The sequence below is a fragment of the Strigops habroptila genome, chromosome 7, assembly GCF_004027225.2.
Source record: "Strigops habroptila isolate Jane chromosome 7, bStrHab1.2.pri, whole genome shotgun sequence".
In the NCBI taxonomy this organism is placed as follows: domain Eukaryota; kingdom Metazoa; phylum Chordata; class Aves; order Psittaciformes; family Psittacidae; genus Strigops; species Strigops habroptila.
The window spans coordinates 7,066,872-7,091,079 of NC_044283.2; the positions used below are offsets into that span (position 1 = coordinate 7,066,872).

Here is a 24,208-nt window from a genome sequence, read left to right on the forward strand (position 1 = left end):
ATCTTCAAGGAAAACAGCAGAAGTAGATAGCAGGAATTAAAGAAAAATATAGCCTATATAACAATCACTAACCCGATCACCTGTAGGTCTTAAATGAAGCAGAGAAATCAGTAGAAAAGCTCATGTAGCACAGCCCGGATGCTCCAGAGCCAGGATACAGCCCTGGCTTGAAACAGTGAGCAGCAAGGGATTTCTGAGAAGGGAATTTGAGAGAAAAACAACGGTTCAGCATCTGACTTCGTTCCTATTGTACAATGCAGAGGTTGGCACGAAACAAGCTTAGATCATCCATCTCACTGAAAGCCAAAGGTTTGGGTTGGTACCGCAGCAGCTGCCACTCGGCACCTCCACAGGCTCCGCTTGTCAGATGGGAAAGGACATTACTGCATTGCATTCTTCTGTTTCAGTTTCATGTATTTAACTTACCGTGAGGCCACAGTTTCTATCCCCTGACATGTTCAAGCAGGTGAAGGCTATGGCAGGCAAACATGCCCTCCCCAGGCTGAGCAGACACTGCACTTGTCAAAGTCCAAACCCCTGGAATGAGCATACTACAAAATAATATAAAGAAATAAACATATCACAACAACAAAGCATCACTCCAGGAATCTACCTCCACAGAGAGATTTCAGAAGCTGATGGAACTGAGCTAAGCATCTGTTTAAGGGTGCTTCGAACATTTAGAGTTTTAAACCTCACAATAATAGATGTTAAGTGTTCGAGGTCAAGGGCCAAGTTGGACAGGGCTATGAGCAACCTGGTCTAGTGGAAGGTATCCCTAGTTATCTAGTTGGACCTAGATGATCTTTAAGGTCCCTTCCAGCCCAAACCATGCTGTGATTCTCTGAATAGATACTGGGGATGAATTATCAGGTGTGGATTATGGAAGTAGTCTTTCCAAACAGCATCACAGGCTGGAGAAGTTTCATCCTCCTGTGTCTTCTGGGGATGAATTTTCAGCAGGCTGTATGTACCTCAAGAGAGGGATAAGCAGCAGTACACAGAGGTACCTCTTCTGGATGGCATTTCATTTCTGTAGGGTAAAGTAAGTAATAAGTATTATTATTCATTATAAGTAATACAGTGAATGAAGTAATGAAGCCACTTTGAAACTAGGAAATGAGATTAATTGCCATGAGAAGTTTACAGCAGACAGTCAAATCTGCAGAGGCTGTCCCTGGTTTATTCTACTGTAAACTCAGGTACTTAATTGGAAAGAATATATATCTGAGGAGCTATTCCTCTTAAGTTTTCACTTAGGTCACCAAAGACAAGCAGGAGAGAGAGTCCAGACAGATTTGAGAGCAGCCATATCTAATGGCCAGTGAACAGATTTTTCAAAGGAAAACCCCTGGTGTCTGCTTAGACCTGAACTCAGAGCTCTTTCACAAATACATCATGAACTACTGGAAGCCACCGGCAGCTTCACTGACAATTAATTACAGATGAATGTGTAATCCCAAATGCTTTGAGGGTCACAGCAACATCACAAACTTTATCCTACTTCCAGCAATGCTGGACAGAACACATGAAGAGGTCTCCAAATGGGGAGGCTTGATCCCAGAGCATGTTTGTCAGGAAAGACTTCCACTGGAGTGACCCCATTTGCTCCAGGATACATGTGAAAATTCCAGTGGGATCTGCGCCACAATCCAAGGGGTCACAATTTCATATGGCTCTTTTAGCAGACTTTTCTTTTTCCGTAAAATGAGATCAGATCTCAGCTACTAGTTACATGATGCAAAACTCTGCCTTCATCCTTTGAATTTACAGAGTCTAAAAACCTCTAAAAACGAGCTTTGAGTCACAGTGGAGATTTTTTATCTCTTACCTGTGCTTCTTGTAATATGAGAGCTGTATTCTGTGCCTAAAATGGCTGGGATGCAGGAGGAAAAGAAAAAGTTAAAAACAAAGACAGCCATTCAGAGTATGAATTTTTGGAGACCTCCATTTCCACAAGAACAGGCTTCCTACTTCATGCTTGAAATGGAAACTGATGGCCTTGGAGCTGATTACAAAGGGCTATAACTTAAGAGATAAAAATAAAACATCATAACTTCATAACATGCTAAACACATTTCACACACACTAGGCCTTTACAAACACATGGGCCAGCAAACAGAAAAATGACCAAAAACCCACAGCAAAGAGAAGTTGGAAGTCCCCTGACTCCATTTCAATGGGAAAACGACTGGTGCTGATAACAGCAAAAATGTTACTGGAAAACACCAAAAGCAGATTCTCTTTCGGTTGTGGTTTAAGAACAGTAAAATCCAGCACTGACTTAAATTTACATGCGGGCTTAACTGAAATCCTACTAAACAGCATTGGAGACCTAAAGGGGATTTACTCTGATGCTTGCAGGTGTACTAAAGAGCAAGCACTGCTGCTTCCCGAGCTCCCGGGAAGGGGGATATGCTGTAAAGCCAACAGCTGTGTTAGAAGCAACTGGCTTGAGAATTCCATCCACGGCACTGGGCGGGACATATTGAAAATGGCTGGAGGGGTTTGGAAACACAAGTCTGAGCTGTCAGCTCCTCAGGAGGTTTATTTTTAGATGTTGATTTGTTGCCCTAACTCTTAGGGTTTATCCAGGGAGGATGAGATCCACCACCTCTTCCCAAACTATACAAGGATTCTGCTTTCAGCAGAGACAAAGTAGCCCTGTCACACGGACATGTAATGGTCGGCTTCTAATACATCAACCTTGATACGTAAAAAAGGTTCTTGTGGCAATTTAAGCTACAATTTTGCTTTTTTTCATTATTTAAATCTTTGCAACTCAAAACATATTCAAGTATTTAAAAGTTCGGGGGTTTTTAAAACTTTCTTTCTTTATTTATTGAGCAGATCATTAATGTTTCCAGCCAGCAAACACTTACCCTTTTTAGGCAGCACATGAAAGATGGGGGATAGATATGTAGTTGAGGACTGTGCAAGTAACAAATGTCTTCAATGGATTGGCATGCTGAGAGGATGATCTACATCGTCTTGGAAATGTCTCAAATGCCTCTAATCATCTCAAGGACATACTGCAGCCTGTTTATGGCAGCCTTGACACTGTCACAATCCACCCCCCTCCTTCCAAAACAAACAGTGATCCTTCAAAGAAAACACTCTGTTATGGCTCTGAGCAGAAATGTAAAGGCAAAAAGTGCTGAGACTAGATCTGAAGAGCCATAATTGTCTCTGTAGCATAGAAAATGTAGGAAGGAAACTCCAGATGAGGAACTGCATTAAAAGAACAACTGGGTGAATCCAAACGTAAAAGTGGACATAAACCACAGAGTGTTGGATATGGGTTTAGCGAGGTGGTGTGCATGGAGATTAGTCAAAGAGAGAGCTGAAAAACAACTGGTCTGTGTCGAGCCAGAACTTATAGATGAAAAGTAGAACTCACCAAAGGACATTTCTTCTAAAAAAGGGAAGAAATCTAAAAGTAACTTTCCAGGTCTCCTGAATGCAGAAGGAAATAAGGAGGAAGGACAGGAGGCAGATGTTGAGGGACAAACATGAGGTACGAGACACAGATAAGGTCCTTTCTGCAAGAGGCATACACACAATGGGTGCAGACGGTGGAATGAAAACGAGCACCCAGGCTACGAGAGCAGGACCACTGTGGTGAGCATCTATTGAACATGCAGCTTTTGCTGCTAATGAGGGGCTATGCAGGCAAACGCAATTTGAAGACCAAGAAGAGGATTAATCAAGTTCTTCAAGCACTTATAGAATCATAGAATAGTTAGGTTGGAAAGGACCTCAAGATCATCTAGTTCCAATCCCCCTGCCATGGGCATGGACATCTCAGAATAGACCATGTCACCCAAGGCTCTGTCCAACCTGGCCTTGAACACTGCCAGGGATGGAGCATTCACAACTTCCTTGGGCAACCTGTTCCAGTGCCTCACCACCCTCACAGTAAAGAACTTGTGACTTTACAGGCAAATAGTTCACCAAGAAATAAGAAAGCCAATGGAGGCAAGAAGACAGTAGCTGGAAGTCTCAGAGAAGATCAGAAATCCTGTAATTTCATCTGCAGAAGACAACCATATTGGACTATGTCATTTGAAAGGACAAAAATACACAGCCACAAAGGAAACAATGCACAGGATAATGAAAGAAACTGGGAAAGAAAACAAATGAATAACATAGTTTGGTCTTCCTGGAAGATGTGTCACCGACCTCAGTACAATGGCAAATTGGCTAAAACATGACCTGCTCACTAAATTCAAGTCAGCCTACATGACCTCATGTTCAACATGAAACACTAACTGGAATTCAGAGACAGGGAAAGCCAAATTAAATAAGGCAGTTTAAAAAACTCTAGTGTCAATTATCCTCCATTTAAACAAACTATCAAAGGAAATGGCAAAACCCCCATCACCTGACCTTTTAATATAAAGACGAGTAATCTCTATGAAAGATTTATTTAACTTAAAGCATGGCATGGGCTTTAATGAAGAAGCATATCACATGTAACGGCTTTAATAAGAGGTCAGACAGAACGATCTAATATTACTCTTTGCACTTAAAACTAATGACTTTTTTTTTTTTTTCTCCTTTTTGCCCTTTTTTTCCCCCTCCCAATTCACACAAGGCAGAAAGGTTGGAGTGAACTGAATAAAGGAAATACTGGTGGTGCAGCCCTCTCCTTCAAGCAGAACAACCGACGCTATTGAAGCATCCACTGAGATTAAACAAGAGAAAATCCCTCAGTCTGAGGCAAGGAGTAAGCTGCTAACAGCAGTTACAGTCATTTGGAAAGGCGGCCTTAATCATTTGGGGTGGAAGGCTGGGCAAGAAAATAACAAGGCATTTTCTCAAATAAACATTCTAAAGGAAAAAGCTGCAGCTTTTTATCCTGAATGGAAAAAGCCCTCTAGTTGCTGGTTTGGTAGCAACCCTGGATGACCTTTAAACAATGTTCTCACAATTTAGATTGTAAAAACAAAGTTATAGAACCCCCCCAACAAAGCAACAAAAACAAGACACACAACCCAAGCTGAAGGGAGTTCGTGACTGATTCTCAGTAACTGTGACTGGAAACCTGTCCCAGGAACTCCCTGCTGACAGAGGTCTTTTCCTAACCCTCATTTATGCTTGTTTGTTCTCATACACCAGCATTTCTTTAATATTTCTCCTTCCTCCTCAGCATTTACTATTTACAGTCAAATCATAGAACGGTTTGTGCTGGAAGACACCTTAAAGATCATCTAGTTCCAACCTCCCTGCCATGGGAGGGGACACCTTCAGCCTTCATTTGAAGCTGAACAAGCCAAGTGACTCGAGTTTCCTCTCACATCACAAGCACTCCAAACCTTCAGTAGTTTTGAGCTGGTCTTTGCTATGACTTCAGCTTGAGCTTGCCCCTTTGAAAACATATGACCAAAACTACACACCAAATGCTTCAGGTCCCACGTAGCATCTCTGATCCATTGCCATCCCTACCAAAAACACTTTGCCAGATGCATTTGCCATGACACTGCTTTTTCCCAGAGCTGCCTTACAGTGGCAATCCATCAGTCCTACCACAAGAAAACACTCATGGTTCCTTTTTCTGATAAATTGTTGTTTTGACTTGCAACTACCTGACTATGCATTCGCACAACTGGTATCTTTCTGCTTCCAACAGCCCATACTTTGATCCTTGTGCAGGCTTCAGAGCCTCCTGCGCACTGGTGATGCCTATGGTCTGGGAGCCAGCAGTGGTTTCAGCATGGTTGGCCTCCTTAATGGTTGGCCAATATCCTTAATTCAAACAGCATCACCCCAAAATACACTGATTGGGGCAGACACTTCGATTACTTCCTTTCACCTTTCCGCGCTGCCTCAGGCCATTCATGGCCCTCTGCTGCTATCATGTTCCCCATTTCGTATTTTCCCACTAACTGCATCTTCTTGTCTAAACTTTATTTTGCACATCCTTTACCAGACAGACAAAATCTAATCACATTTCCACTACCCAACAAAAACAAATGTAAAGGATAGAAGGTTAGTCTGGCATGAACAGCCTGGGTTCATTATGGTACACTTTTCCAATTAGTCACTTACTCCAAGCCTTATTTTAATTCATCTTTTCAGACCGTAACGCAGAAGCCTGTACCCATCAGTCTTATCATGGTCTGAATAGCTTTTCCTTTCTGCTTCAGCAGAAGGAGGAACCTGGATTACTCTCTACTTACCAGACCACAAGATAGATTCCAAGCACAAGCATAAAAATACTGAGCATGTACAACCACTGTGGCAGTGCCCTATCACACCATTAGTGCAGTATTTCAGGCTCCAACCCTCAGTTTGTGCCTGAACAAGCACGGATGACAGCCCAAAAATATGCAGTTGAAGGACAGCAACCTTCAGAACTGAGCCAGAGATGTGCATACATAAATAATAAATACTGGTGCCTTCATTTCTAGTTCATCAATTTATTGATTCACTGGAAACAAAGCTTACTTACATAAGCTATGTCCAAATGATGCAAGAGAAGGAAAAAAACAAACCCTCTTGGTTGCAAATGAGACTGTCAGTGATTCTTTGCAGCCAGATGTTACATGTTTGGTTTCATACATTAAAGCAGCATCTTCAGCCTGACAAAGCAGCATCTTACAACATGAATTACCAATGAAATATGAAATCTACTTCAACTGCAGGAGACCACATTTGGGATTTTGCAAGTTTTTGGCTATAAATCTGTTGGAAGTGTCTTTGCTGGGATAACTTGCAGCTTTAGGGCTGTTTTCTGGTTTCTTTCATGGAAGGAACAGGAATGGGTTTACCAACAGTAAAATTGTAATGGATGACATTTGGGGCTTTGACTGTTCAAGGCAAAAACCTTCCACTCTTCCATGGAGACAAAATCCCACTTTACACAGTTCTCCTCGGGTACAGACCCACAAGCTTAGTCTGTCATGATTTGCAGCCTTCTAGTATTTTCCTAGCAGACACTGAGGCTCCTCGGTAGACTTATGGGAATGCGGGACAGTAAGTTTTCATAGATCCCATAGAAACAGCTCACTAACCTTAGCTAGTACTAGTTCAGACTAATAATGAACAAGAGACCACCGAGGAGGTTTATGTCCAGGTTCACTTTCTCCCATCCTGGATTTCCCTCCTGCAGCAGCTAAGCTTTTGTCTCGCTTTTCTAAACTCTGTTGGGATGAAGGACATCTTATCCAGGAGCACAGGAAAAGGTCAAACCAGCATCCAGTTGACATCTAACTTCTGCCTGTGCTCAAAGAAACAAACTCCTTCAAATATAGCAAATACAATTACGTCCTGCTGCACGCTTCCATCATCACAAAAGCAAATAAAACAATGGACACTTCTCATGTTGGACTTCGGCAAAAGACATTTATTATTATTATTATTGTTGTGTTGCTGTTGTACCTCCTCTGCTCTGCCCACAGTGGTGGCATAAATGCTGTTACCATACTGTAGCTGATGATGCCGGTGTACAAATCAAAATCCATCTTAATTTCAAACTCCATTAGAAACACAGGAAAAAAGATCAACATTTACGAAATGTAAAGGGAAAAATGGTATGGAAAGAATTATTTTTTTTGTTTTTATTTTTTTCAAGCTTCCAAGACAGTTATTACAAACAACAGAGAGCAAAGTAAAGCTAGAAATGAAATACTTGACAGCATCGGGTTTAAAAATACAGCTAAGAAACCTAATAAAAGTTGAATAAAACAGTTACTAGAAATAAAAATTTTTACACATATGATATTTGTCTGGGATTTTTATTTCTTTAAAATAATTCATACAAATGGTTACAGTCACAAACATGATTTTAACCAAAAATATTGCTAGCCTACCACATTACCAGGAAGGAATCAATGTAGGCAATGAAATGCTGCTACTTTTCAGTAGTCTAGTGCCTTTTTCGCATCCCACCAATAATATATACTGTAACTGGTGACAAAAAGCACAATGCTCGTTTATACAAAACCTTTTTTTTTTTTTCCTCAAAATCTCTTTTGCAAGGTTTTCTTCGTTTGGAAATAAGGGAATTCATGCCAAAATGAGGAGAAACTGTTTTCTTTTTGTTTACTAAATTATTCTAAAAAATAAGACAAGCAGGTAGAAAAAACAATGCACTGTGTGGCGTAGAAAGAAAAATGGGAAAAATTCATTGTCCTGAGAAGTTTGCCAACTGCCTCATTTTTGGGCATGTTTTAAAATATAAAAGAAAGGATTTTTAATCTCAAAATTGGTTTGTTGAATGCCTCCCTTATGTTTTTCCTTGTTGACAGCTAAGCAAACAAACCCTTTTTAATGTTCTAAAAACTGTACACAGACAAGTACATTCATGGTATAATTAACTACTAACTTCTCTTGCTTAACAAAGAACCCATAGGACACAGAAACAGTGAATCAGTCCACTGGACAGGGACAAACTACAATTTATACGGAGGAAAAAATGTTTCCAAATCTTCTTTTTTTGTCTCCCACCTTTTCCTTTTATACTGTATATTGGACCAGTTTCTAAACCAATAATCGTCTCCTCCTGTAAGTTCATGGTTTTTGCCTTTAATCAAAATCCAGGGTTTTGTTTTTGTTTGTTTTCCACACGCTGAAGTTGAAATCTCTGATGTTGGGAATGCTGTTTTCGTAGGCTACAATTGGTCGCTTGGGTGGTCTCTATCAGCTTCTGGTTTGACAGTTTGGCCGGGGGAAGGAGCATGGGGCGGGTGGGCTACAGCAGGGAGGCCGTGTGATAAAGACATAGGGTTGGGGACTATTCCTTCTACTGCTGCAGGTATGCCAGTTGAAGCCACACTTACAACGCCTGGGGGATACCTGCTGAGAGAAGAAAATGAGAACATACATGAAAAACAAGAGATGACTGACTGGAAAGCCCACCCTGCCTCTTTCTAGAGCTACAGAGATGCTTCTTTTGTTTTCAGACCAGCTAGAAAGACAGTTGGTTAATCTCCAGACGAGATACAGTATGCAGATGCTGCTGAATAAAGCAAAAGATGCCATTATTTTACCCAAATGAGAAGCAAAGGTTTCCTAGAGTCTTTCTTCAGACTTAATAGCATGAGTGAGAACATAACAAAGGAAACAACCTGGAAGTATTGCTCCACTCAAAGCACACAAGAAGAAGTAATTCAGGCTAGGTCAATGTAATACCTATCTGTTCTCTGTGACTTCTCAAGTTGACCTTCAGGGCCTTTTTTTCTCTTTCATACTCTTGTAGAAATTATAAAATTTCATTGTTGTGGTTTGAAAATGATATTTCTTTAAACTAATCTTGCAGTTGTAGCACTCTGATGGCTCCCCAAAAGAGCACTCATACCCATACAATTCAAACCTACGGCACCTGAGTAACAAAGGTTAGTCAGCATCAAACTTGCCACTGTACTTGTCCAAAAGAGAACCAGTACCAGTTATACAGAGGACAAGTACTTTAGGCAGACTGCAAGAAAGAGAGATGCAAACACAAAAACTATGGATGGTTTTAAAGATTTCTTACTTATATCTGGAAGAACACTGAAGCCTAAGTAATGATTTCAACAATAAAACCCACCCTCTGATTCAGCTCGATTTTATGATGGCTCTGATACTATTAGGCTAAAATAAACTTTGCAAATCTACTGTTTCAATCCCAAAGTTCAGATTTAATTGATAAACTCTGGTATTTCACAGAGATGTTTATAAACAACAGCTACCCATAAATACTTTTAACAGGAATATGTTTTCTGTTTAGCCAAATACTTCAATACCCATTTCCAAGTTACTTCATGCTGGCCACTCAACACTGGCCCTTTGCCTCCCCTTCCCTATCATAAAGCCACACACTCATCCCTTGTTCTCTCCTGCTATATTCTGCTCACCCAAGCATCCTAATGAGTGTTATCCATTTAAAAGCCTAAACACACAAACCTACCACTTACTCACTGTGGCACCTGCTACCCCAGTATTTACGTAGGACTAAACAGGAGAGAAGGCACTTGTAGACTTGTCAAGCTTTTTCAAATACCACATTATTCTGCTGTTGATTTTCATCTCATCAGAGTTGAACACTGAATGCACCAGGGAATTTCACTCCATTTCAGTAGCATCTTTTCTAAAGTAATGAATGTTTGTGCTGCTCATCCTAAGTTTCCTCCAACTGATAGAAAAATAGAACTTATGCAAAACTCAGAGGAGGAAAAAAGCTAGATGAAACCATATTTACTTGTTTTTTTCTTCCACCACAGAAACATCATGGCTATCCACCACTGCACAGGGATGACAAAGACACCAGACACTAGCGTGGACATCCTGGGGAGGATTCCTACAGATCGTAACACCGACTGTATCCTGGGACGGATAACCAGTATGTGGAAGATCACACCACCTATAGGCCAAATAACTTTCTTCCCAATTGCACACATATTTACAGGGCTTGCTATGCTAATTCCTTCTCCAGAGACGTTCCTTAGAATTAATTTGCAGTTGCTAATGGAATTAGTTGCTTGTTTCAGTACTTCAATTTGAATCTTATTAATCAAATTTGCTTCCATTCCTATGAAAACTGTCAGACTGGGTGTTGTTTTACTTATTCACATTTAATTTTCAAACAGCTTATCTGTAACTCTAGGTACTCTACAAAAAACCACAACATGATGTGGCAAAAAATTCTACGTAAAAGCCCAACACAGCAACTGTTTCCAATACAGAAAACCTCTACTTTATAACAACATATTCCCTGAGCATCAACACACCGGAGCTGGGAGGAATGAAGGAGAGAGCAAATTTGCAACTGCCTTTCCTTCAGGAAGAAAAGTTAGAGCCTCCCCTTGTGAAAATGGATGGTGCTGAATCAGAAGCATTAACAGTTACCTTATGAGCACATTAACCAGTTCGAACTACACATCTGTAATTCTCCTTTGACTCCAAATATTCCTTCTGTATATAAAAATATTCCCCTTGGACACCAAGTTATAATAATTGGGATTCTACCTGCCACCATCTCTCTTCAGATACAGGCCTCCTACAGACTTTCAGTAACATCCAAAATCCCTACAATTGCTTCTCTTGTCCTAAAGCCACACAGTGGCAGCAGCCAAATTCAGATACCATACCTCTACAGAAACTGTATTTTGCTTGACAACTCCTAACCTTATTTTGCCATTCTCATTTCATAATTTTTGTCCGTTTTTAACTTAATCATCAGTGTTTTTCAAATCATATCCCTGAAAGGAAGGCGCATAAACTCAGCAGCCTCTACACGTGGGCATTTCTATCCTACAGAGCCTTCCCTTATGTTGCTATTTATTGCTTTTCTATTCTTAACCAGCAAATACATTCCCTCCAGCACTTCATAAAGTTGCTCCCAATCTTCCTCCTTTGGCAGCAGTAAGCTGAAATGTCTTCCAGGTAAAATGTCCACTGCACTATATTTTTGTGAAAGCAGAAGCGAGATCAGTTTCACCTCCTCTGCTACTACTTCACACTTTCTTCGCCTTCTCCCACATATTCTCCTTAATGTAGGAAGAAAAATACAGTAGCCCCCTAAATTACAACTGAAAGGCAACTATAATTTCTATGTTAATCTCCTGTATTTGTTTAAACTCCAGAAGCCCCCTGAACTACGTTAAGCTCTGCTCAAGAAACTAAGTCTGTCCCAAGCCAGCTTGAAGTGCATGCTGTTATCTTACATTACAGACTGAAAATCACCAGTGAAATACCTCAAGGTGAAATAACTCCCAGATTACCAACATCTGACTATTCTCATCCAAGTACTTCTCCAGTACCTAGATATTCTCACCTTCTACCTGTTAGAAGGCAGAAAGATATGTCAACATGGCTATAAATCGCACAATCACTGTTTGCTGGCTGTCAAATTTCACTTTGCCTATAACCTGCACGCTCTGTGACGGAGGAAATGGCAGTGGGTTATTTAACAGGCAGCTCAGTAACAAATACACAGTAAAAACACAAAACCAGGGTGTATTATGCTGCTTCACTGAGACTACGACAAATAGCTCCTTCTCAGGAATATCGTTAATCTTTACTCATGGGATAGGTCCTGTTCACTTGACCTTTTGTGTTGATAGGGTGTCTTGCATTTCACATAGCAAATGGTTTTGTTTTCCACAGAATACGATGATATTCAGATGATCCAGATTATATTCTGCTGATGAATGCTCAATGTTCTTTGTTTGTGATAATATCTGATAATTTAAGTGTTCTGTCCTACACGAAAATACGAGCGAATGATACATCTAGAATAAAATACCCTCATTAGTTTAAGTTCACCGAAAGAGCTATTTGCATTTTTTAACATATAAATTATTATCCCAGGTCTTATCTTCTAATGCAATTACATGACTATGATACAGTTATTAGCACATCTGAAACACCATACTGCCTGTGAAAGAGTCGAGAGCTCAGTTAGTTGAACATAATCTGAGACTGCAAACAAAAGACAAAAAAATATGTTTTGAACTATCAATTCAAATTCTGTACTTGATTCAGGTAGGAATTAACCATCAGCAACTGCTACAGAAGCCAGTTTCTTCATAAAACCTAAGCTTCAAGCTCTGCATATTTTATACTGCACAAAACAGTAAGTGCCTTCACCCATACTTAAACACTATTATACCATCCCTCCAAAAAGCAGCTTTTACTATTTGTTGTATGACTACTCTCTTAAGAATTCCCCAAATGAGTTTTATTTTGCATCTGAAAACAACTAAGTCAGAATTTATTTCTGATTAATTTTCTCTATTGAAAAAACTGACTGAAACAATGTCTACAAAAAGGCATTCCACTCTGTGTTTATCCCGCTTAAATTAAATACATACGGTCTTTACCTTGTAAATCATTAACTCCCAAAACACTCCTAAGTTAAAATCCATTTCTAGCTGCGAAGCCTGCTTCTGTTGGACTTGTGACCCCCCAAATGAGAACAAACTGCATTTTATTTGGGCATGCAACCCTGTTCTTAACTGCCATGACAGGGTTGGAGTTATTACCCACAATTCAGCAACACCTGCCTTTAAATCTCGACTGCATTCAGCTATGCTTAAGTACTCCAAACTAAAGTCAATGAAACCACATGCTGTGTGGAGGAGAACACATGTGCCTGAAGTTTTCGTTTAAGCAAATAAGAACACCCTTCTTCAGATATTTAGGGCTACTGGTACTCTTCCCAAAAATAAACATCCTGCCATGATGTGAGATACACACATGTTGACCAAGTTATTCTCTCCCTTTGGCGCACTTCTGGCTACTGATAAGGAGATTATGGCAGGGGGTGGTGATGCTCCCCTCATCTCTCCATTGCTTTCTGATGAGACTGTTAGAAGTCACTGGGATACAAGAGCTTTGCTTCACTTCTCAGCAATGCACAGCTGGGTTCTCATATGGGGTAACACAAAAACTCCATCCTATATCTATCAAAGGTACGCAGTAGCTCTCCCAAAGGAGGACAAAGGTAAGAGAGATGTATGAAGAAGGACAGTGGAAAGATTAGGACAAAGAGGTATAAAAGAAATCATCAAAGGACTGCACTGTCCATTCCCTCAGGGCACTGAAGGAAGCAGCTGTTTGTAGCTTTTTCAGCCACTTTCATCCAACTTATGAGTAAATACCATACTGGAAGATAAAAAATTGCAGACATTTTTCATAAATAAAAACTGCATGAAGCTGGCTACTAGGAAAAATCTGCTGCTGGAACAACTGCTAGGGATAAAGGGTCAGGAAAGACTCTCACGCAAACAAAGTAACTAAGGAATGTTCGTATTAGATGTAAAATATTGCCCTCTCCTATTAATTATTAAGGGCTGCTTTCACGGTTGATTGAGAATACATAGATTGAGTCCCCTAAATGCTTTTGCTTAAAAATTAAACATGTAACTTAGAAAGCACTATTTTAAACATATTTTCATAATCACCACAGGCTATTGCACTCTATTCACTAATGAGTTACTTGTCCTCTGCTGTGTCTGGAGGCAACAAAACCACGTAACAATAGTTTATTATTGAAAGCCTTTTTGTAACCTACTGCTGCATCACTACCTTCAGCAAAAGGAACATAAACTTCCACTGCACTCACTGGAAATAACCAGAATTGTTTTACCTGAATATACAAAAAAATGTGTCTTTTTCAGATATTACTAACCACACAAAAAAAGGTAAGAAAAGGAAATGTACTTGTGCACTGCCTGACTTCAACTAGCAAAACAAGATCGTTCTCCTGAATGCAACAGTTATGAAAACAATATAGATGGGACCTAAACCAAAACCACTTCGTTTATTAATAGGTAGGTCTTTTAATTCTTCTTCGAAACCTGCCTCTGAATTAAGGAAGTATTCCTTTTACACCTGCAACCCACTTACCTGTATGCAGCACCATTAAGCTCTGGATGAACAACTCCGGGATCCATGCTGGCCCAATGTGTAGCTGCAGTCAAGTGATCTTTGTTAACACAGTTTTTCAGACTGTCTGGAATACGACCTAGGATGAAGCGAGGGAGAGAAAATAAAAACCCATAAAAATTGTATGCCTTATGCTCTTAACGTAGCTACGTTAAAATATTTATAAATATCTGCATATTTAAATCAACACATAAAATCATGCTAAGAGCTTATTTTTGATCCTCACTGTTCCCCTTTTGTCTGGGATTTAGTTAATAATGGTTAAAATGCTCTGTGTGATTTTATTTCTCCTTTTTTTTTTGTATACAGGGTCTCAATAAAACCATAATCAACAAGATCCATGTTTTCAAAGAAGATAAAACTTGAATACAGAGCATGGCTGCCATTAAAATTCAGTAATGTAGCCTCCTGCTTTCTGTCTTTACTTTCCTCCTTTTCCCTCAGTGTTTAACAGTGACAAAAAAACACTTATTCAGGCATTGCCACAGGTTGCCCAAAGAAGTGGTAAATGCTCCATCCCTGGCAGTGTTCAAGGCCAGGTTGGACAGAGCCTTGGGTGACATGGTCTAGTGTGAGGTGTCCCTGCCCATGGCAGGGGTTGGAACTAGACGATCTTAAGGTCCTTTCCAACCCAAACCATTCTATGATTCTGTGACTGAAGAATGCAGGATTCTGAATGTAATTTTGCCTTGAACCTAATACGACTTTTTTCCTGTACTCCTGATCTTCCCCTTCTTTATTTTAAACGCTCTTCACATTTATTTACTACAATGTATTAATCCTCAACCATCTATATCATTCCTACAAAAAATGAAACTACACCACACAATTCTCTTCTCTATTTCTTCAAAACTTTTGCTTAACCTCTGAAGTACAACTGAAGTTTTAAGACACTGGTAAATCTGTTGGCCTGATTCAGCACATACTGGACAAGCCTCTGCAGAACTATCCCCAGCCCTGCAAAAAAGGAGAAGATACGACACACGTTTTCTTCATGGCAACAGGAATATTTCCACCTATTTCAATGGGAGATCAATTGAGGGCTGTGTTTCTTCTGACACCTGTTTTAAAGTATCTTTTAAAGTTTAATCTTACTGTGCATTTGCACATACAGAGGCAGAAATAAGTAAGTTCTACCACTGCTACTATTGGCAATGGTACTCCAGAAACGCTTTCAAAAACTAACCATGCTCCGTCCTTAAGGAATTCAGGCTTTTTGTCTTCAACTTCCTAGTGGAAATTGGATTAAGTACTTCGCTACTCCTTGCCTGCTCTTTCTATCCATCAGCCTGGCCATAATGGAGCTGTAAAAACAGACTGTTCACAAAATTGCTTTTTGTCTACTGGATACCATCAAATACTTGTTACTCCATGACTTATGTCACTGAAACTTCCCACTTCTCCTACGCGCAAGTCGGAAAGGCTTCTTAGCTCAGTATCAGACAAGGTGAGGTACATGCCCCATTATGGGTGAATTCCTACCGTTATCCTGATTAGAGATCTTCTTCTAAATCTAGCTGAAATACACACCCAGCTAAACTTCTGTCAAAATCATCCATAAATTTAAACAGTATCTTTCTTCTGCTGCTGTTTAACCCAAGTATTTTTAAACTCCAATCATGTCTTCCACTTTGCCCCTCTCATTCTTCATTTTGCTTACTTCTATAGGCATGTTCTACTAGTCTCCCCCTCATAACAGTCTTTCCTCTTGTCACACTTGTCTTCTTGTTTCTTCCATTACTGTTTTCAGTGGTTCTCCTTATTTAATACTTCAAATGTTTTCACGTTCAAAAATATATTTAAAGATATTTAATCTCTGCGTATTATTTTTATTTTATATATCACAACATCATTGACTTTTTGGTAACAGCAGAACCACTTAACATCTTTATCATCAGATGGTAGCCACAGCCTGCATTCCTTCACTATACACCTTTTTCCAATTAGTTTCTTCCTCTACACCCTCTCTCTTCTGTCCTCCCGATGGCTTTCACGTGTCCAACTTCATCCCACACTTCCTGTATCTTTCCTACATTTGTTTCACTGTAATTCAATGTCATTCTCACCTCCCTAATGTCGGTCTCAGTTTGATCTTATTACAAACCATGTGCAAACACTGAAGTGCTGACAGCTTCAATACAAATCAGCGATACAGATTGCTGATAGCACAATCACACACTTAAAGAAAATACACATCTGCCTTCCTAGGCACATATGTTTGGGCTATTGCACAGTACTTCACATAAAACTAGCTCCATATAGCTGACTCTTATTCAGTTTTCAGATCTTAGCCTATTAATGCTTATTTGCACATCAATCATCACCCAAGTACGTGTCGGATGCTGGTTTGTGCAATTTTTCCCAGAGCTCTTTGGGCGCTGGTGATAGTTACACAACAATTTAAAGAATGTACTACTAGAGTACTTCTGGAGTATAAGCACAAGGACCAGTTCCAGCAAAGGGATGGTTGGTCTCTTTAGGTTACCTCTAAACGAGAGACAAATAGTCCTGTAAAGGGCAATTCAGATCTGGAGTTTAAGAGGTGCCTTTATAATTACCATCCAGAGGGGAATCATAGAATGGTTAGGGTCGGAAAAATCATCTTTCTGCACAGGCTATATATAAATTAAAATTGCCCAGCCTTTTTAGGCACAAGGAAAGGCTACTGCTACTGCTTTTTGTACAGCAGAGCTATGTGTTGGCACTGAACTACTCTGAAGGTGACACAGATGGCCCTTCATGTCTGCAGAGCATTCAGTGTATATTGCCAAGGGGGAAACAGCGAAGTCCTACTAAAGAGAGAACATTAGTGCTTAATGAATCATTTTCCAGTATGAAAATCCTTCCTTTTATTTTAGGCTACAAGGGATTCAAACCAATGCCAAATGGCTCACTCTTCTCATTTTATTTATTAGCAGTGCATATTCAAGACATAACTGTTTTCTCTTATGTGAACAGTTTACAATTACATGGTAGTTATATAACAAAGAGACTTTGCCCATTAAAATGCCAGACTTCTTTAGCTATGCTTTAAAGAGAAGAACATCTAAAACAGAGTACCCTCCCAACAAAACCTTGAAAACTTTGCTTTGGCATAGAGAACGTGTTGTTGAGATACAAGCATTAGTGGAAACAGCATAAAGCTCTAGACGCTTTATCTCTGAACATAACAGCCTTAAAAACACTGAAATTCCAGACTGTCCTCCAAGACAAATATGGATGAACTTCGGAAAACACAAAGGAGCCAAAGAGAAAAGAATAAAGGAAACAGAACTGCTCATGACAAGTCTAAAGGGGCATATAGGAAAACCTATGAAAGATACCAGTAACATCTACATGACTTGTGGCCAAACTCATTATCAATAGGTAATATTTACATACAACAAAAAACAACCCCAAAAGTGTATTTTTCACATATAAGTACATTTCTGTTACATGGAAAAAGTACTTATTTTGCAGTGCCTGCCTTCTCTTTGTAACTGCAATGAAACTCCAAAATAATCTGTTCCAGTTCTGAGAACAGACTTGGTGCATTTGCTCGTTTTTACATTCCAAACACTGTAAGTGGTAAAAAACCCCTAAGGCTGGTTCATTTCAGCATCTTTCCAGAGTAAGAAAGTTTGTTAAAAAGAAACACACAGTGAAGGAGCCAATAAGGTGAGTTAGTACCTGTGATCGCCCTTCGGATCTCCCGTGCTGCTTCCTCCCGCATCTCAATTGAGGCTTGTTCACTATACCAGGCTGCATGTGGGGTACAGATCAAGTTTGGTGCATCCTTCAAGGGGCCCTGACTAAAGCTAAATGAAGATTTAAAAGAAGATCAAATGACAAAACAAATTGGGGGGATAAGGCGGAGGATCCAGATGGATTTGTACATATACAGATTAATTTCTACAACAGAAAAGAATTGCATTTCTATTCCTTGTTGGGTTTGGTTTTAATTCTGTCAGTTAATTTAATACACTATTCATGTTATAAATAAGCAACAATCACCTCTCATAGACTCAAAGGGTATAATCTAAGTATAGCAGCAACATTAGCTTCTGTCCAATGCACTTATTGCTATCTACAGCCACTGCCACTCCAGTTCTGGTGCAGAAATGCATAAAGCAAGACCCCAGATCAATTCAGGATGCCATTCCATTTGTCCATTTCATCACAGTTGCTCTGTTCTCCCAAAATCCACTATCAATGTGACATTTAGCCATTTAAAGAAAAAAAGCCTAACAGTTATTTCCAAGTAAGAAATGTGCCCATCAGCAGCCTTGACTTTTTTTTGATAATTCAGTTGTTTGTTTTCTGTTATTTTTAACTATTTTTTCTTTCCTGTTCCCTTATAAAAACTCCACAGAAAGAAGGAAATTTACTTTACGGATTGATTTTCAGGGAAAGCAATTAATCTGTGTAAAAGTGCCATCACAGACACACAGTAAAGAAACTGTAAATAATGGAAACTTGCTCCTCCTATTTATTTCCAGTTTTAATAATCTTTACAGTCGACTGTAACACCAGGAGAACAAATATTTTAAGACAAAAGCGTGCTTTCAGAGTTGGTCATGATTCATAAAATGATAGATTTCATCTGTAGTTCAATACACATCAGAGTATCTGGCAAAACTCTTGAATACAGAGTTGCATGCTGCGATCAGATAGACATGCAGCACCGAAGCCAAAGGAAATTGTGGCTGTAATCCTGCAACTGAATCTCTGCAGATGGCATCTCCATGCAGTAAATGGGGCTTCCTATAGGTGCAACGTTCTGCTTGTGCAGATCTGAGATCTGAATTGGGAAGAATGTACATAGCTGAAAGTCCCTTGAGCTCTCAGACTGTGGCTTTGCACAGCACTACTGCATTGTAATGGCTACATTTTGAAGTAAATGAATGCAGGGTATGCATAAATGAAATTAAATATTTGTGATGTGGCATTGTGTCTCAGTAGATATAAAAATTCTACCTAAAAGGATGCTATTCTGTTTTTCTAAAGCTTCTATTCCCCAAATAGGAGAGACTGTCCTCTCTCCATTCTTCATAACCTACCCTCAAGTCCTGAATCTGTTCCTCTTCAAAAAACTTCTGTGGATTGTCCCAGTTAAAATTAACATTTCTCCCTGCCCAGACTGAACAACTGAAAAAGGCTTGTCACATGCCAGCACCAAGCTACAGCAGTCTCATAACTCTAACTCACAAGTCAGGTTCAAGACTCAAGGACATATCAAGTAGGCTCGTTTGTGTTGCTGGTACTGTAATACCAACACCACTTGGGGCATGGCACATTTCTGCCTGAAATGCTGGACTTCTCAGCGTCATTCAAAAACCAAGGGTTCTGCTACCAGCTCTGCTAATGACAGCAGAGTTACCGCTCCCCTGATAAAAGGTAAATCAAAACAAAACCTACAATCTGACCACCTTTCTCTTAACTGTTTTTGCCACCTATTACATGTATAGCTTTCCTGCAGAGGCAACCTGGACAAAAGCATGTCTTTTCTTCCAGAGGTGTCATAAAGTAGTTATTTCTCACACCACACCTCAATTCTTTGTCTTCTGAAAGAGTCTGTTCAAACATCAGCATTAGTTGCCTCCAAAGTTGTATCAATGACAATGAGGACTCCCCTCAGAGCCATGACTCAAAGCCATGCCCAGGATTTGAGTCCAAGTCCCTGCTATTTCCGCTAAATAAACCCATTGGATTTTTACTTATTTATTTTTAAGGAAAGGAATTAAATCTTGGATGTCACTTTTTTCACTTCTAATCACATACAAAAGCTCCATCTACATTTGCATTAGTCCAGTGCTGCACAGATTCATGTTGCTTTACTAAGGAGTATTTAGCTATCAAATGAAGGGAAAACTCAAGTTTACTTGTTGCTGTTGATTGTATCATGCACTAAGACTTCAAAATAAGAAAGTGAACAAAATAAAAAGAAAAGAAAAGGAAAAGCACCTGAATGGTTCTGACTCATGTACATCTAAGGCTGCCCCTCGTATCCTTCCTTCCTTCAGGGCCTGTGCAAGTGCTTTTTCGTCTACTAACCCACCTCGAGCTGTGTTGACCAGGAAAGCCCCTTGTCTCATCTAGGGAAAGTTAAAAACAAGAATGATGAAATAAAAATAAATGAAATAAAATCGTTGTGGCATTATTTTTTTTACTCAAAAGAAGCATCCATTACAACAAAGGCTATTCAGCTGGTTTAACCTGTAACAGTTGTCTTCCCTTTCCATTGAAAAGTACCACAAAATGTGATGCTTCTAACATAAAATGCTATTTCACAGCACTTAATAACCTTCTTTCTTGTAAGTAGTGTCTTTTCATAGAAGCGTTGTTTCAGACATTGTGCAGTAACATGATCAAAAGATACCACTGTGCATATGAAAGTGACAGATCATTTTAGGCCTTTTTATTTCACTGTGAAATTGCATGAGACAGAAACTACAGCACATTCTTCAACAAAGTCATATTCCGTGGTTTTCAACTTTCAACTCCCAACACAAATAAAAGCCTACATGAATTTTTCAGAAAAATCAATGCTTTTGGATTTTCAAACACTTTTCCCTTTAGTTGCCAAAACACTGTAGAACTATGTTTTATTTATTTTTGTTACTTCAGCTTCCTCCTCCCTTTGAGACTTTTCAAATAAAGGTCTGAAGAATTCTCATATTATTCAATTAAAAAGCATGAAAATGAATTTGGTTGAGAACGCTGTGTGCCCAGGAGAGAAGCTGTGCTGTGCATTGTGCAGATTAGCATTGTAGATGATGCTGTGTGGGGAGAACTACAAGAATTTACACCATAATATATCCACAACTTGAAAACAAAGTGGCAGTTTAAATAAGAGAGATGGGACAGAAATAAAGTAAGTTACTACCTCCTGCTGCCAGCCGCCCTAATACTTTGTGTCTTTCACCAGCTGTCTCAAACACAGCTTCTATCTCAGAAGTGTTTCTGTGCATGGATGTAAGCATATGAAGAGCAGGAACCATAGTGAAGATGAATGATAAAAATCTCGTTTTGTACTGACACCGTCTTTCACCATAAGAACAGGAAACCCGAAACATTTTGACACCGAGTCAACTACTTGAAACCTACACATCAAACTAAAGCTTATGTAAATGGATCCTCGCTCTGAAAGACTGACTCAAAATGCCAAATTCATGAACAAGGTTTGGATTAAAGTCAGTTACGAGAATTTTTTTACGTGAGATCATAGGAAATATTGAACCATTAACATGAATAAGCTCGCAGTAAGGTGATAAGAAAAAAACGCATCATATTTTACTCACTAGGTTTAGCTTGGCCCTGCCTCTCTCCGTTTGTATGCTCTTAGGGCTTATAGAACCATCTATTAGACTCTATAGCAAACCCAAGGTCCACTTCCAGGAGCAGAAGGGATACTTCTTTCCATTTTAGGTTAACTAACTTCGGAAGTAGAACAATGAGGAAATGGGGGCATGATCTTAAGTTGGTCTAGTAACAAGACATTCCTGATGGGAACCATCACTGCATCTCCACTACTTAAGTCAGCTGTGAGAACTAGATCAGCACTAGCACAGGAGGGCTCACCCAAGTGACAATCACACCTGCTGTGCAGACATGCCATACAGGCTCGTGGAGCTCATACACCCTTGCTATTTCTGTGCTCCTGCAAATGGATAATTTAAGTACAGCTTAGTGTATTTATACGCCCTTTGAAGGACTTGAAACTTTTAATCAAAGTGAGCCCTGCTAAACTTTTCTGTCCAATCTTAATAACCTCGCTTGAGTTTTCATTTTCGGGCTATTTACGAAACTCTAAAGCTAGTACTAAGACAAGTCCAAATCAAACAGAGCATAGCTGCATAAATACATTCTAGTAGGAATGAATTGCGTGACTCATGATAGACTTTAAGGGTGGATGCAGCTGGAGTTGACCCTTAACAATGGGTGGAAGCTTGAAAGAAATTCACAGCCAGAACCTTGAAAGAGCTTCACGGCCAGAACTGCTGATGGCTGTTAATCCACCTACACTAAACCTGCATAGCTGCTTTAATAATGTATCGTGTTCAAATTGCAGTGTCTTTTTCTTAAATCTGTAAAACTAAAGATGACCTCTACTCCTCTTCAGAGCACTTGATTACCATGGGTTCAATAAACACAAGCTTTAAGTACTTCTCTGAGTTACTTTGGGACTACAAGGCCAAGCAGCATGGCTAGACAGAATGCTGACTAATTAAAGGGAAAAGCTACTGAAAGACAAGACTGACACCAAACTTTCAAAGACATTTTAAAGGTTATGTAATTTCAGACTCTAAACAAAAGTCAGGGTGAGACTTCAGTGAAATGAGATGCACCATACTTCACTTTGTTTCAAAACTGGTTATTACAGGAGCATGAAATACTGGATGCAAGTGCCACGGAACACTGTTTAAAAATTTTAGGCCAACACTTAACACCTGTCAGCCTAAAAAAGCTATTCTGCTTTTTTGAAACAAATTCAGAAGATCTGCTCTACACAAACTAAGCAGTCAGAGGTGTTATAATTCAGTGGTTTTCACATCCGTTGCTACAATCCAGACTGCTTCACCCCAAACTTTTATCCAAAGCAAGAACCATCTCCTAACATTTTAAACCTTGCTTTAATCACAGAGGGTAACAGACAGCAAGATAAATGCTTAAGATATCCTTTCCAGTACAGACTGTAGGATATGCATTGCATTTCAGATGGTATCACTCGGTCTTAGCATGTCTTGTTTGTTTCTCTGATTAACACACTGAGCCCTCTCCAAAGCTCATCGTGCTTATCCACCTCCACTCAAAAACTTCCTGTGATACAGTGGCCCAAGTTTCACAGTTGGCTATATAATAAGTGCCACTGCTAAGCTTCCAGATGGTTCCACTGAATGTAGCGTGGTTCTATCTGGCTCTAGATGTCTGCCTGCAAAGACATCTAACTATGTAATAACCATTAAATGTAGCTGAGCACACAACAAAAACGAATGTTCGGGGCAGGGTGACAAAACTCTGTTCTTTGTAGAGATCTGTATTTTAAACTTCCTAAATTTTTAGAGTTTTAAAACTCAAACCCTGATTTTATGTTGGGATGGACCTGCAAAAAATCCCTAAACTCTCAATCAAGAAATATGCTATATTGTCAGTTTTCTGCCGTGATCCTACATGACTGTGCAACATGTTCAGTAATTGCTTCAGTTCTCTTAAAGTTCAAGAATAGCAGGTACAAACTATTTCTCAGAAGCCAAGCAATGATTTTACTGCAAAAGAGTGCAACTGTCACTGTTACCAACACATACAAACACTACACACACGAAGAACAGCAAAATCAACTATTATATCTTAAGAGTTTCCTTCCTGTACACTCCCTACGTTCTGACATCTCAGCGTTGTGTTTCTGGCTGTTACCTACACTGAGGTTGGAGTCAGAAGCTAGACATTTAATGAAAAAGCTTACTATCAAATTAGGCAATAATGGAGCAGTTACTACATCTAGGTTTTGAAATTATTTTACTATTACCTAAAACTTGGGGGAGAGGTTAGTACAAATTCCAAGAAACATTATCTTTCCAAGTAATGCAATGCTGCAAATGCAATTCATCCATGAAGTGCTCTGTGAGCATCAGGACTGAGCACAGGGGGGAGCCATTTAGTCATAATCTTTAAATTGCATCTAAGAACTCAAACTGAGGAACAAGAGTGAAAGGCAGAACTGCTACCTGTAAAAGGTAAAAAAAGTAGCTACTAGAAGACATGGAAAAAGTGCTTTTACATAAATGCAACTTTATTAAATCTGAGCAACATTAAGAAGAGTAAATTATTTCCACAACGTGATGTCACTGAGCAAAAA

General features: G+C 39.5%; 1 protein-coding gene across 17 annotated transcripts in view; it reads right to left on the minus strand.

Annotated features, from left to right (window-relative positions):
- Positions 1-7,325: 7,325 nt before the first annotated feature.
- The window catches only part of CTBP1 (C-terminal binding protein 1), a 248,331-nt gene continuing 231,448 nt past the window's right edge, over positions 7,326-24,208 (minus strand). For 12 of the 17 annotated variants that reach the window (XM_030493189.1, XM_030493179.1, XM_030493191.1 and 9 more), the window contains 4 exons: positions 20,317-20,447; positions 18,043-18,170; positions 14,335-14,452; positions 7,326-8,802 (listed from right to left, as the gene is read on the minus strand). In XM_030493189.1, the coding sequence (XP_030349049.1) occupies positions 8,616-8,802; positions 14,335-14,452; positions 18,043-18,170; positions 20,317-20,447 (564 nt within the window). In that variant the 3' untranslated portion in view covers positions 7,326-8,615. The remainder of the gene's footprint in view (positions 8,803-14,334; positions 14,453-18,042; positions 18,171-20,316; positions 20,448-24,208) is intronic. The other 5 variants (XM_030493178.1, XM_030493194.1, XM_030493182.1 and 2 more) reach the window with 1 other exon arrangement.